General features: G+C 43.4%; 1 protein-coding gene across 9 annotated transcripts in view; it reads left to right on the plus strand.

The window, feature by feature from the left end:
• The window catches only part of LOC125465342 (ras-specific guanine nucleotide-releasing factor RalGPS1-like), a 713,999-nt gene that overhangs the window by 286,808 nt on the left and 411,691 nt on the right, over window positions 1-15,500 (plus strand). For all 9 annotated transcript variants that reach the window (XM_059638202.1, XM_048558694.2, XM_048558692.2 and 6 more), the window contains one exon: window positions 7,971-8,097. In XM_059638202.1, the coding sequence (XP_059494185.1) occupies window positions 7,971-8,097 (127 nt within the window). The remainder of the gene's footprint in view (window positions 1-7,970; window positions 8,098-15,500) is intronic.

A 15,500-nucleotide genomic window follows, 5' to 3' on the forward strand; every position in this document is an offset into this window, starting at 1 on the left:
CTTGGCCTGCTATGTTCATCCAGCTTCACACTTCATTATCTCAGAGTTTTGGGTTCGTTGTCTTTAGCACATTTTCCTGTGTTCAAAAAAAACTAGCTATTTTAATTTAGTTATTGTGAAATGCACTGCTGTATGAAGGACAGCTGAACCTCATAATTGCATATAATGAGACCTCTACTGTGCATTTTCCATCATACTCAGCATATTGCACGAGGAATTTTTGTTTGAGGTGTTTTAAACAAAAATTCTTGCGTATTTTCTGTGATAAAAGTGTCGTTTCACAGCAAACATAGTGAAAGCTTTAAACGCAATGTACAGCTGAGTTGATTTTAGTGGTAAGGACAACGTTTCACATTGGAGTGTAGGACTATAGGAGCTGAGTAGACTGTTCAGCCTATTGATTCCGCTCTGCTATTTTAAATTATCAACCTCAACAACACCATTTTCTCAGGCTATGCCCAAATCGAATGATATCAATAATATCTAGGAATCTGTCAACCTTGACCTTGAACATACTTAATACCAGATCTTCCCAGCCGTCTGGGATAAACAATGCCAAAGATTTTTCACATTCTGAGTAAAAATGCTGCTCGTCATCTTAATCCTAACTAGCTGTGTTCTCTGGCTCTAGACTTCCACTCCACCCCCAGCATTATCATTTAATATATATACATATAAAGACAAGACCAACTTTTTAACTTTCTAAGGCTCTCAAGGCTGAAAATTACATCCCATGGTTTGGATTAAGTTGAGAAACAAGACTTTTTTTTGCCTTGTGGTAGAGTCACTTGGATAATAAGTTTCAACTGTCTTTTCTCTGTTATTATATTGGACTCCACTATTAGACATTCTGTTTGTGCATAGCTTATGGTGTCTATACATTGGACCACCTTGTAGCTACTGGATCAGCTGTAATGAAACAGTATCTAGCACTTTATACCAACCCTGGTCTATTGTAGACAGTTCATTGACTACTCAAGAACAGCTGATTTCACACTCACTACCCTCTACCCGCTTTATATTTACACAGCCACTCTGTTATCAATTACCCTTTGTCAGTAGCTTTACTCTTGTGAAATTGACACAACAGCAAAGCCCATTTCAGGAAAGAAAAATCTGTCACTTTGTTTTTATATGTCCTAAGTTACCCATTTGTTAACATGTTGTATGATTGACAACTTGCTGTCAACAATAACTTGAGGAAGTAATTAGATTTTCGGAGAGATGTGGTTTCTAATTTTGCAGGATCCCTTTACTTGATTTTATTGTGCCCCTGCCCTTCCTCTTATTGAGAATCTGATTATTTACACACAAAATTCACAATAAGATAAAGACAGCCAGTCTATTAAGGCAAAAGATTGAGTTATCTGACTAATAATGGATTTTTACCAACTTAAGGAAAAGCAGAGCTGCAAAATCTTGGCTTAGCCATACACACAATTGACTGGCTGTAAAGGTAATAAAATAACTGGTCAGTTCTTTTTGGCTGTAATTAAAGTGCTTATTTCAAAGGTAAGGTTGCCTTGGAAAGTGCAGTTAAGACAAGTGTGAGCTTCTAACACTTCAAAAAGCATTTTCTAGAAAATTTTAATAAAATGATGTTCCTTATGATATTAATTTCAATTATTTGCATCAGTTTAACAAGAATCCTTCTAAAATGAAAAAACTAGCAGTCACCAAGGACTCTGTTTAATTACAAGTTATACAATACACGATATATAGCACATTTTCTTCAGGGTAAATTTTGACTGAATTTTAAACAACTGATTTCAATTATTAAACAAATAAATTTAAGAAGTTGAATCGCTTGGTTATAAAACTGACATTTCAGTATATGGATTCAAGTTTGGATTTCACTTAACAACTTTTCCACTTATTAAGATTGTAAAGTGAAATAAGCTTGGATTTTCTGAGGAAAGCTGGATGCGCCACCACAGAAGTGTTCATAATATGTCTAACATCTAAGTTCAAACTGTCTAACATCGTAGAATATCCCAAGCAGTTTCAGAGGAGAATTATCAAACAAGTGTTGATACTGATCTGCTTAAAGAGATGCTGGATAGCTAAACACCTGCACAATGAGGTATATTTTACTCAAAACCTCATGCAGCTAAAGCCAAGTCAGAAGGGCTCTGTGTGAAGTTGTTCTGAAGTGGAGGTTTGATCCTCTGGCAGAGCCCTCAAAAGCCTGTGCATTTCCGATTAGCAAATGTTAAATAGTGTTTGGTGTAAAGGTGGAGTGGATCCTTAAGTAACTTAAGATCAGTGCCAAGTTAATACATGAATATTCAGAATTCTTTTACGAAATATTAGCAACCCACCTAGTTGCATTTTTGAAATTTGTATCTGACGTGAAATGAGTAATTGAAAATTGTCAGAGCTATGAACCGTTTCAGAATTTGTACAAAGTATGAACACAAGAATTTATTTTTAATGGTGTTAATAGATTGTCAATTAAACACTAAAAGATTTTGCTTCAAAACACCAATTTTAAAATACACTTAAACAAGAGGATGCTCATGAAATAATTTGTTTAGGGTGTATTTCTGAGAATATATGAAAGCAATACACTGTATACACAATCTGAAATTGTCAGTAACTATAAAAATAACACTGCATATCTTATGACTTAACAGTATTTTCATTTTCATTTCGCAAAATAAAGGAGAGAAGAACTTTCACGCTGCGTAAATGAACAGCACTTCTCAAAATCGGTTTGTTCCAAAAATGTGTTAAATGCCTGTAACATGGCATAATGTACCTTGGCATGAATGAAGTTTTAGTCAGTGTCTGGAGTAACTCTTGTCTTCCTGTTTGTCATAAACGAAAGTGGTTGATGTATTTTTCCAGCCACAGTGTACTTATTCACATAATTTGTAACACTCTTCTTGGCAGATATTGAGAACATACAGCTAACTTTCAAGATTCCAAAACATAGGGTTTGAACTCAAAGAAGTGCAGCATAACTCCATTTCTATTTTGTAAACTACAAGATACTGCCATTCATGAAGGAAATATCAGAATTCTTCCCTTTGACGTCAACACAAAGTCTGCTCTCTCTCTTTTTGCTTTACTTTCCAAAAGAAATTATTCTGTTTCAGTTTGGTACCACTTACTGGGAAAACCAAATGCCAAAGCATACACTCTTGTAGAAAGCAGCTCCACACTGAGTGGCTGAAATGTCAGGTTATCTCCCATTCAATTACCAACCAGGGCCTATGTAATGTCTGACGTTTCGGGTCGAGACCCTTCTTCAGAAATTTCTTCCCAAACTGTCAATTCCTGCACATCTGATAATGCTTGGCCTGCTGAGTTCATCCAGCTCTACACCGTGTTATCTCAGATTCTCCAGCATCAGCAGTTATGACTATCCCCATACAATGTCTCATTTCTTCCAAGATGGGATGTTTTCAGACTAGTATGGCTGTAGGTAAAGTACAGGTCAATGTATCTGAGCATCATTTGAGACCTACAGCACAGAAAAGGCCTTTCAGCCCATCAAGTCTGCATCAGTCAAACCTAACTATTCTAATCTCACTTTCTAACACTTGGCCCACAGTCTTGTATGCCTTGGAAATATAAGGGGCTCTGCCTCTACCCTTACAGTGTATTCCAACTTCCCACCATCCTCTGGCTAAGCATTTATTTTCCTCACATCCCCTCTAAATCTCCTGCCTCTTCAATTTATACCCCCTCATCATTGTTTCCTATGTCAAGGGGTAAAGTACCTTCCCATCTACCCTGTCTACACCCCTCATCATTTTATACATCTCAATCATGTCCCCTGTTAGTCTCCTGTTCTTCAAGGAAGATAACCACAGTCTGTTTATGACCAAACTCTCCAGCACAGGCAATGTCCTGGTAAATCTCGTTTGCATCCTCTCCAGTTCAATGACTTCCCTCCTACAATTTGGATTCCTCAAATTTGTACGATACCAGAGACTGACTGTGGGGCTAAAAGCCATGTTAACTAACTACCAACTGAACTAATTGGGAATTGCCAAAGAATGACCTGGAATCTCCAAAAGGACTGACAGGGTTGAATTTTTACATTCCTTTCAGACTTAGAATAATTCAGCTGTGCAGCAGGGAAACGGACCCTTCAGTCCAACTTGTCCGTGCCGACCAGATATCCTAAATAAATCTCGCCCCACTTGCCAGCATTTGGCCCATATCCCCCTATACCCTTCCTATTCGTATATCCATCCAGATACCTTTTAATTATTGTGATTAGACTAGCTCGCACCGCTTCCTCTGGCAGCTCACTCTATACCCACATGGTTTTTTTGCCATAAGTTTCCCCTTAGGTCCCTTTTAAATCTTTCCCTCTCACCTTAAACCTATACCCTCTAATTTTGGACTCCCCACCCAAGGGGAAAAACTTTGGCTATTCCTTCTATCCATGTCCCTCACGATTTTATAAACCTCTGAGGTCACCGCTCAGCCTCCAACGCTCCAGGGAAAATAGCCCCAGCCTATTCAGCCTCTCCCTATAGCTCAACCCCGGCAACATCCTTGTAAATCTTTTCTGAACCCTTTCAAGTTTAACAACATTGCTCCTGTAGTAGGGAAACCAGAATTGCAAAGGTGCCCCAACCTATGTCCTGTAGTGCCACAACATGACCTCCCAATTCCTAAGGAAACTTATCAAATTGAAATAATGTTCCCTGGGAAAGCTTGACAATTAATTGTGGCAGAGTACATGTCGGTGGCATGAGCAGCCTCTGCTGGCAGCAAAAGCTTACTGCACCCTGTATTCCCAGGGTTGTCTCTCAGCCAAGTACTAACCAGGCATTATCTTAGCTTTTAAAACCTCCTCTTGGAAGCTATCTTTGTTATGTGAGGGGCTGACAGAGTTAATGTTGACGACTGCCTGAAACACCTCTTGTCGTATTGATGTAATTTGATGGAAGAATAAGCTAAAGAGGGTGACCTGCCATCCACGTCCTTCACATGGTCTCTGTAAGCATTGCCAACCACACCATCGAAGGATAGGAATGGCAGGATCCAGGACCCATGAGTGACAAGGGAAATTGTCAGCTTTGTCAAAAGGAAAAAGGAAGCATGCGATAGGTCTAGGCAGCTGCAAACTGATGAAGCCCTTGGGGGAATATAGAGAAATTTGGAAGGAACTTAAGTGTAGAAATAGGAAGGCTGAAAGGGGCCATGAAATGTCTTTAGCAAATAGGGTCAAGGAGAATCCCAAGGCTTTTTATGCATTCACCGAGGAGAAGGACGTGGCTAATGCAGAGGTCAGGAATGAGTGTGTGAATTCTCTAGAGAATGTCATTATATTGAAGGTGAATATTTTGGGTATCCTAAATTGCATTAAGGCAGATAATTTCCCAGGGCCAGATGGAATCTATCCCAGGTTACTACAAGAGGAAAGGGAAGAAATAGCTGGGACATTAGTAGATACCTTCACATCCTCCTTGACCACAGGTGAAGCTCCAGAGGACTGGAAATTAGCCAATGATGTTCCCTTGTTTAAGAAAGGAAGCAGGGATAATTCAGGAAATTATAGGCTGTTCAGCCTGATGTCTGTGGTGGGAAGGTCTTGGAGAAGGTACTGAGGGATGAGATAAATGCACATTTGGAAGAAAATGGACTAGTTTGTGATAGGCAGCATGGTTTTGTACAGGGAAGGTCATGCCTCATCAACTGATTAAATTGTTTGAAGAGCTGATGAAGATGATTGATGGGGGAAAGGCTGTGGATGTAATTTATATGGTCATTAGTAAGGTGTTTGATAAAGTGCCACATGGCAGATTGCTACAAAAATTGAAACCACATGGCATTCGGGGTGGGCTGGCTAGCTGGATTCTTCAAAACTGGCTTGGTCATAGAGGGCAGCGGTGGAAGGATGTTTTTCAAAATGGAGACCAGTAACTAGCTCCACAGGGATCAGTCTTAGGTCCTCTGTTTGTAGTACATATAAATGATTTGGAGGAAAATGTGGGTGGTCTGATTAGTAAGCTTGCTGATGACACAAAGATTGGTGGAGTTGCTGATAGTGCCAATGATTGTTAAAGGATACAACAGGATATATAGATTGGTGATTTGGGCACAGAAATGGCAGATGGAGTTTAATCCAGACAAATGCCAAGTCATGCATTTTGGAGGATCAAATTTCGGTGTGAATGATACTGTTAATCGCAGAACCCTTAGGAATATTAACATACAGAGGATCTGGGTGTGCAGGTCCAATGTTCCCAGAAGTGGCAACACAGGTGGCCAAAATAACTAAGAAGGCAGATGGCACACTTGTCTTCATCTCCCAGGGCATGGAGTAGAAGAGTTGGCGAACATGTTGCAGTGATTATAAAACCTTTTTTAGGCCGCATTTAGAGTATTGTGTGCAGTTTTGGTCACCATGCTGTCGGAAGGATATGGAAGCTTTGGAGAGACTGCACAGAAGGATTTCACAAGCTTCAAAATCTCCTCTCCCTCCACAACATCCCAAAACCAGCCCAGCTCAGCCCCGCCTCCCTAACCTGTTCTTCCTCTCACCTATCCCTTTCTCCCACCTCAATCTGCACCTCCATTTCCTACCTATTAACCTCATCCCACCCCCTTGACCTGTCCGTCCTCCCGGACTGATCTATCCCCTCCCTACCTCCCCATCTACACTCACCTCTACTGGCTCCATCGCCACCCCTTTAACTTGTGTGTCTCCTCTTCACTTATCTTCTCCTCTATCCATCTTTGATCTGCCTCCCCCGCTCTCCCTATTTATTTCAGAACCCCCTTCCTCTCCCCTTTTTCTGATGAAGTGTCGAGAACCGAAACGTCAGCTCTTGTGCTCCTAAGATGCTGCTTGGCCTGCTGTGTTCATCCAGCTCCACACTTTGTTATCACCAGGATGTTGCCTGATTTTTTAGAGCATTGGCTATGAGGGGGGGTTAAAAAGGCTAGGATTGTTTTCACTGGGAAGAAAGCGGCTCAGAGAAGATCTGATAGAGGGCGAACGTAGAGGCGGAAGGTCAGAGGCTTTTTCCCCAGGTTGAAGTTTCAATTACAATGTGGCGCAGGTTCAATGTGAGAGGGGGAAAGTTTAAGGGAAATGTGTGAGGGATGTTTTTCACACAGAGTGATAGGGCTGAAGTGCCTGTTCCCATGCTGTACTTCTCTGTTGTTCCGTTGGTGGTTGTTCTTTGTACACCAGTTTACCTTGCTTGCTATCATGTCATAAACTAGCACAAGAGCTTTCTGTCATTACACAACCACATCCTCACACCAGACCAGACAGGCCGTGTAGATCCCTACACTGGAAGAAGCCTTACATCTGCTGTTACAGTGAGCAGTAACGTAGCACGTAGAACATGGTGAGGTACGGTGCAGCTTTGTCATCCAACAGTTACGGCAACAGGCTGTACTTCCTAATACACTTCTGTCCGTAAAGAAGAAACAAATGATTGAATTAATTGACAGTCCAAAGGGGCAGTAATTAAAGCTAGTAAATAAATTAACAGTCCCTTTTAAAAGGGAAAACCTGAATATCTAAGTTGCCATGAAAACCCTTGAGTGTGATGGTGTTTGAAAACACCATCTTATGGCTGGGAGTCAGACTCCAGTTACACCACAAAATACCTCAAATTATTTTTGACCAACCTGTTCTAAACACATTGTAGACCTCTGCGGCAGATGGGAGCTGATCCCAGATCTCTTAACACAGAGGTAGGGCCTTTTACCACTGCATGACAAGATCCTTTAGCATAAGATCCTTTGTGCAGAAGCCATGGTCCTAATGAATGCACATTTCTACAAGCCCTGCCAAAGCCTGTGAGTACTTGACCCGAATTCACTCAGTTAATATCTTGGTGGCTTTTCACATGCTGCTTGTCACCTCATGCTTTTTATTGCTATCTGTTCCCAAATTGTTAAACCCATCGTTGGAAAAATGATATTTCATTTGACTTCTGGTTCATAAGGATCTTATCAGTGAGCTTTATCTTTTTCTCACTTTGCAGCTAGTCAGTCGAAAAGACAAAGCAACATTTGAGAAGCTGGATTATTTAGTGACTAAAGAAGACAACTACAAGAGAATGCGTGAATTCATCAGCAGCTTGAGGATGGTTCCCTGCATCCCCTACTTGGGTAAGTCATATATCTGGCTTTTATTTTCTGATTACTGAAGGGCAATCAATCAAGCTGTGGGTTGATATCATGCAAAATATCTCCAGCTGCCGGTGAAAAAGCTAGATAATGTGGACCACATGCCATGTTTTGAAAAGTGTCGTTGCAAGTGCCAGGAAACGATTTTAAGCTGTACTTGTGTCTAGTGCTGCAAGAGTTTTCTCTCTTTTTGCTATTGGTCTCCTAACCACCCACCAGATGTAATTGAGAGGCTCTCGATGTAAATGAAGATTTCTTTTCATAATGAAAGGGTGCTTGAAGAAAATGAGATGCTGAATTTCTGTACGTTGTTGCAAAATCTCAAAATTTACGATTTTGATTGCCACAATTAACACAGTTAAAACAATTGGATATTGTTTAACTCTTATGTAGCTCATTATGCCCTTTATTGTTTGTAAATCTACTGCTGGACTTGCTTAATGGACAGAGGTGGCTTCCATTCACTTTGATGCTTGAAGTAACACTTAAGTACTTTAGGTTTCTGACTTGCATTTTGCACTGTTACTTATCACAACGTTGGCTGCAGATGGAATCAGAGTTCTGCCTGAAATCTCTTTGCAGGTTAAGGTAGCTAATAATATGCCAACTAATCCTCCCTTGTTCTCCAATTTTAATCAACTTTGTGGACTTTCTTGATGCGGGTGATTTTCAGCAAAAGATCCAGCCTTAATTTCAGCTTGAACTGCATTTTTATTGAGCAGCAAAGTGATCCTGAAGAAAGTTTCTGACACAGGCCTGCACACAGCAGCTGCACACTGGATCATCTGAAAAACTCCCTTTAACATTTTCAAACTATTGTATCTTTTCAGTTTCTTCTATTTCAGATCAAGAGAATTCCCAGTATACATATAATTAGAGCTTGTCCAATACTTGACCAGATTGCATCGCCATGCATTTGTTGGGATCTACAACAGGATTCAGAAATAAATCATCAGATCAGCAGCATCCTTTGTCCCACAACAGTGCTTTGCCTTTTTAAATGGAAAGTGAAACCTCATGGCCCAATGAGAGAGCCCCTGAGTTTTATGTTGAGCAGGCTAGAGACTGCACTCGTACCTTGTAAGACACTGTAATGTAACCTGGCAGCTCAAACCAAATGTTCAGGTTTCATGTGGTTACCTTCTTTAATTTGTTGCTTCACAAGTTGTCCAGACCTGAATGTCATTCTCTAAGTATTGTATGCAGCAAGTACATAGAACATTACAGCACAGTACAGGCCCTTCGGCCCTCAATGTTGTGCCGACCTGCCATACCAATCTGAAGCCCATTTAACCTACACTATTCCATGTACGTCCATACGCTTATCCAATGACAACTTAAATGTACCTAAAGTTGGCGAATCTACTACCGTTGCAGGCAAAGTGTTCCATTCCCTTACTACTCTCTGAGTAAAGAAACTACCTCTGACATCTCTCCTATATCTTTCACCCCTCAATTTAAAGCTATGCCGCCTCATGCTCGCCGTCACCATCCTAGGAAAAAGGCTCTCCCTATCCACCCTATCTAACCCTCTGATTATTTTATATGTCTCAATTAAGTCACCTCTCAACCTTCTTCTCTCTAATGAAAACAGCCTCAAGTCCCTTAGCCTTTCCTCATAAGACCTTCCCTCCATACCAGGCAACATCCTAGTAAATCTCCTCTGCATCCTTTCCAAAGCTTCCACATCCTTCTTATGATGCGGTGACCAGAACTGTACGCAATACTCCAAGCGTGGCCACACCAGAGTTTTGTACAGCATAACCTCTTGGTTCCGGAACTCGATCCCTCTATTAATAAAAGCTAAAACACTGTATGCCTTCTTAACAGGCCTGTCAACCTGGGTGGCAACTTTCAAGGATCTGTGTACACGGACACCGAGATCTCTCTGCTCATCTACACTACCAAGAATCTTACCATTAGCCCTGTAATTTGCCTTCCGGTTACTCCCACCAAAGTGCATCACCTCACATTTGTCCGCATTAAACTCCATTTGCCACCTCTCAGCCCAGCTCTGCAGCTTATCTATGTCTCTCTGCAACCTACAGCATCCTTCGTCACTATCCACAACTCCACCGACCTTAGTGTCGTCTGCAAATTTACTAACCCATCCTTCTACGCCCTCATCCAGGTCATTTATAAAAATGACAAACAGTAGTGGACCCAACACCGACCCTCGCAGTACACAAACCAAACAAAAGCAAAATGAACAAAAGTTAAACTTTTTTCTCTCCAGAATACAATATTTTTTTCTACAAAAATAAACCTTAAGATATAGAAGCAGAATTAGGCCATTTGGCCCACCAAATCTGCTCCACTATTTGATCATGGCTTAAGCCCACTCTCCTGCCTTCTCCCAGTAGCCCTTAATCCCCTTACTAACCAAGAACACATCTATCTCTGTCTTAAGTATGTCTTAATGACTTGGCCTCCACATCCCTCTGTGGCCGTGAATTCCACAAATTAACCACTCTCTGGCTGAAGAAATTCCTCCCCATCTCAGTTCTGAAAGGTTGTCCCTTCTCATTGAGGCTGTGCCCTCAGATCCAAGTCTCTCCTACTGGTGGAAACCTCTTCTCCATATTCACCTGATCTCGGCCTCTCAGCATTCTAAGTTTCAATCAGATGGGCACCCCCCTCCCCTCAATCCTTCTAAACTCCATATATTGAATATGGAGCCAGAGTCCTCAACAGCTCCTCGTTTGACAAGCACTTCATCCCTGGGATCATTCTTGTGAACCTCAGAGGGAGACCCACCCCCGCACCACACCACCGCCCCCCCCCCCCCCCCCCCCCCCCGCCCCCAACCCCCAAAAGGCTGGCAGCCTTCTATAGATGCATGGCCCATAACTATTCACGGTTTTCCAAATGTAGTCTGACCAGGGCCTTGTATAGCCTCACTAGTACATTTCTGCTGTTGTATTCTAGCCCTATTTGAATGAATGCCAGCATTACAATTGCCTCCCTAACCTGCCAACTGATCCCTAGTTAATGTTAAGAGAATCCTGAATTAGGAATTTCAAGTCCCTTTGTATTTCAGATTTCTAAAGCCTTTCCCTGCTTAGAAAGTACTCTGTGCCTTTATTCTTTTGACCAAAGTGTATGCCCTCATGCTCTGCTGCATTGTATTCTATCTGCTATTTCTTTGTTTACTCTCCTACCCTGTCTGTAGCTTCCGCTGTTCTTCAATTCTACCTATTCCTCCGATTATTCTTGGGTCATCTACAAACTTAGCAACAATGCCCTTAGTTCCTTTGTCCAGATTGTTAATGTATAACATAATTAGTCGTGGTCCCAACATGGACCCCTGCAGAACTCCATTAGTCACCAGTCGCCATCCTGAAAAGGACCCATTTATCTCTACTTTCTGCATTCTGCCAGTCAGTCAATCTTCCATCCATACGAGGACCGTGCTCCCAACACCATGGCTTCTGACCATAAGGTGCTGCAGCCTCCTATGATAAACTTATTAGATTCCTGACCCTTTCCAAATTCTCTGCCTCCCTTAATTGTTCTGGAAATTTAACTTTTTCCATAATTTGAACACCCCACCCCCAGCGATTTAGTATAAAGCAGTCGTTACATAATTTACCAGGACCCCGGTCCCGGCATGATTCAGGTGAAGCTGGTGCATTTGAACAGCTTCCTCCTTCCCCAGTACTGGTGCCAGTGTGCCAGGAATTCAAACCCATTTCTCCCAAATCAGTCTTTGAGCCACACATTTACTTTTTTTTAATCTTGCTGACCCTGTGCCCATTTGCATTTATCGTAGAACGTAATCCATACTTTATTACCGTCTTGGTTCTGCTTTTTAATGAAGCCCCTAACTGTTCAAATTTCCACATCAGAGCCTCTTTCCTCTCTACCTATTATTGTTGCCCGTATTGGTACCAACAACAATTGAGTCTTCCCCTCACACTACAAGTTCCTTTGCAGATCAGATGAGATATCTTTCAACCAGACATTAGGCAGGCAACACTGCCTTTGGGACTCTCATTTCTGGTCACATTATCTATTCCCTTGATGTATACTGTCCTTGAGTAAGATTACATTTCGCTTTCTCCTCCCTGTACCATGGTGCAATGTTCAATTTGCTCATCCTCCCTATTGTCTCCACTCTTATCTAGGCAGGGAGCAAGAATTTCAAACCGGTTCAACACACTCAAGGGCTAAGGCTCCTTCAGCACTACCTCCTGGATCCCCTACCTGTCTCGCTCATAGGCACACCTTCTTGTCCCTAACCACTGACCAAAATCAGAGTATTTAATCCAAGGGATATGACATTGTCCTGAAACACAGCATCTCCTTAATGTGTCACATTGTTCAAAGTTGACTCCAGCTCAGTAATTTTGAGTTAGAGTTCCTCACTCAATTAGCAGTTGTTGCAAATGTGGTCACTATGAAGCACATTGGCTCTACCAGCTCCCATATTATGCATTTACACCACATCGCTTCCCTGGCATCTCTATTTTAATTACTTAGTTCTTAATTTTATTTTTAAAAATTTCATACTTGACTTTTAGTTTGTAGCTTTAAGTATTTCTGCTATTTACCTTCAATCTGAGAGTAACCCATAGTAGATAGTCAAATTAGTAGCTATTGCCAACCATTGAACTTAACAGTTTAGCTGTGTGACAATATTCTAGTTTTAAGAGGTGCACTTTGTCCTTTTTTCTTCCTTTATGAAGAAAAGTTGAGACAGAGGTGATGAGTGGCCTGTTCTGTAAACAGCTTTGTGAGGTCTTGGGTTTTGTTAAATTTGGAACAATAAATGCAGCCTGAATGGGTGGAGCCAGGCTCACACAGAACCATGGCTTTAGTTTAGTTTTTGGCAGATGTTGTGGCTTTGATGCTGCCATATAACTCTCCCTGCTACAGCAAAACACTTGAGTTTGCGTTGCCTCCCAGAATTTTCTCTTGACATTCTTTCTTCCTAAACTGGAGAGGCACTGCATGTGAGACAATGCATTTTACTGAATTTGCCTTTGCCAATGGTGTGTTTATAGAATGTTACTATACTGGAGCGGTTGCTGTTTAGCAGTTAAATAATCTATTAGTCCGTTATGTTTTCTAATGGAATTAAAGCTGGACCAATACTTCCTTATTTGCATTTTAACTTTGATGTAAAAATCAAATGTGTTTTGTTTCAAGCTGAGTAGTGTGACCAATTGAATTGCACCTGGAACACATCATCTTTCTCTTGCCTTTAAATAAGAAAAGGTTGGAGTCTAGGCTATCTCCTGGATATGCTTGAAAGGGGTTTGGCCTGGCCTGTAACACCTGGGATGTCAATCTTCTGTTCTGGTCCTCGATCCTGGTCTTCAATTGATCCTGCTTTAAAAAATCCTTACAAACTATGAGCCGAAGGAAGAGCAAGCAACAAGCACCTCCTTCTGTGCAGTAAATTCCCTTAACTTTGAGTGATAATGGGAACTGCAGATGCTGTAGAATCCAAGATAACAAAGTGTGGAGCTGGATGAACACAGCAGGCCAAGCAGCATTTCAGGAGCACAAAAGCTGACGTTGTGGGCCTAAACCCTTCATCAGAGAAGGGGATGGGGAGAGGGTTCTGGAATAAATAGGGAGAGAGGGGGAGGTGGACCAAAGATGGAGAGAAAAGAAGACAGGTAGAGAGGAGAGTATAGGTGGGGAGGTAGGGAGGGGATAGGTCAGTCCAGGGAAGACGGACAGGTCAAGGAGGCGGGATGAGGTTAGTAGGTAGGAAATGGAGGTGCGGCTTGAGGTGGGAGGAGGGGATGGGTGAGCGGAAGAACAGGTTAGGGAAGCAGAGACAGGCTGGACTGGTTTTGGGATGCAGTGGGGGGAGGGGTCGAGCTGGGCTGGACGCCGACGGAACCCCACCCACAGCCGAGGACCACATCGTTCCACCCATAGTCTCCACAGCCAGCAACCCCAGAGAAGACAGCCACACTGAGCCCTGCCGCATCTTCACAATCCCCCCAGACCTCCCACTGACTGAGGACGAACGGTCAGTCCTAAGCAGGGGGCTCACCTTTGTCCCCCTCCACCCGCACATCAATGAATACCAGTCACGTTTGGATCGAGCAGTTTTTCCGCCTCCACGCTTACTTCTTTAACCGGGAGCCTAACCCTCCATCCACTGACCCCTTCACCCGCCTCCAACACAAGTCGCCTTCCAGGCCACCTACCCTCCTTCGACCTCTTCATCTCCAACCGCCGTCGAGACATCAACCGCCTCAACCTCTCCACCCCTCTCAGCCACTCCAACCTCTCTCCCGCAGAATGGCAGCCCTCCGCTCCAACCCCAACCTCACCATCAAACCCGCAGACAAGGGTGGTGCAGTGGTAGAATGGTGCACTGACCTCTACATCGCCGAGGCCAAACGCCAACTCTCCGACACCACCTCCTACCGCTCCCTTGATCATGACCCCACCCCCGAGCACCAAACCATCATCTCCAACACCATCCATGATCTCATCACCCCAGGGCACCTCCCACACACAGCCTCCAACCTCATTGTTCCCTAACCCCGCACGGCCCGTTTCTATCTCCTTCCCAGAATCCACAAACCTGCCTGCCCTGGTCAACCCATTGTCTCAGCCTGCTCCTGCCCCACTGAACTCATCTCCACCGATCTGGACTCCATTTTCTCCCCTTTGGTCCAGGAACTCCCTACCTACATCTGTGACACCACCCACACCCTTCACCTCCTCCAGGATGTCCAATTCCCTGGCCCCCAACACCTCATTTTCACCATGGACGTCCAGTCCCTATACACCTGTATTCCTCATGCTGATGGCCTCAAGGCCCTCCACTTCTTCCTGTCCTGCAGGCCCGACCAATCCCCCTCCACCGACCCCCTCATCCGCCCAGCCAAACTCGTCCTCATCCTCAACAACTCTTTCAATTCCTCCCACTTCCTACAAAGGGGGTGGCCATGGGCACCCGCATGGGCCCAAGCTATGCCTGCCTCTTTGTCGGTTACGTGGAACAGTCCCTCTTCCGCACCTACACAGGCCCCAAACCCCACCACTTCCTACGTTACATTGATGACTGTATCGGCGCCGCCTCTTGCTCCCCAGAGGAGCTCGAACAGTTCATCCTCTTCACCAACACCGTCCACTCCAACCTCAAGCTCACCTGGACCATTTCCAGCACATCCCTCACCTTCCTGGACCTCACAGTCTCCATCTCAGGTAACCAGCTAGAAACTGATGTCCATTTCAAGCCCACCGACTCCCACAGCTACCTAGAATACACCTCCTCCCACCCACGCTCCTGCAAAAATTCCATCCCCTATTCCCAATTCCTCCGCCTCCGCTGCATCTGCTCCCACGATGAGGCATTCCACTCCCGCACATCCCAGATGTCCAAGTTCTTCAAGGACCGCAACTTTCCCCCC

This window comes from Stegostoma tigrinum, chromosome 29 (genome assembly GCF_030684315.1).
Source record: "Stegostoma tigrinum isolate sSteTig4 chromosome 29, sSteTig4.hap1, whole genome shotgun sequence".
NCBI lineage: Eukaryota > Metazoa > Chordata > Chondrichthyes > Orectolobiformes > Stegostomatidae > Stegostoma > Stegostoma tigrinum.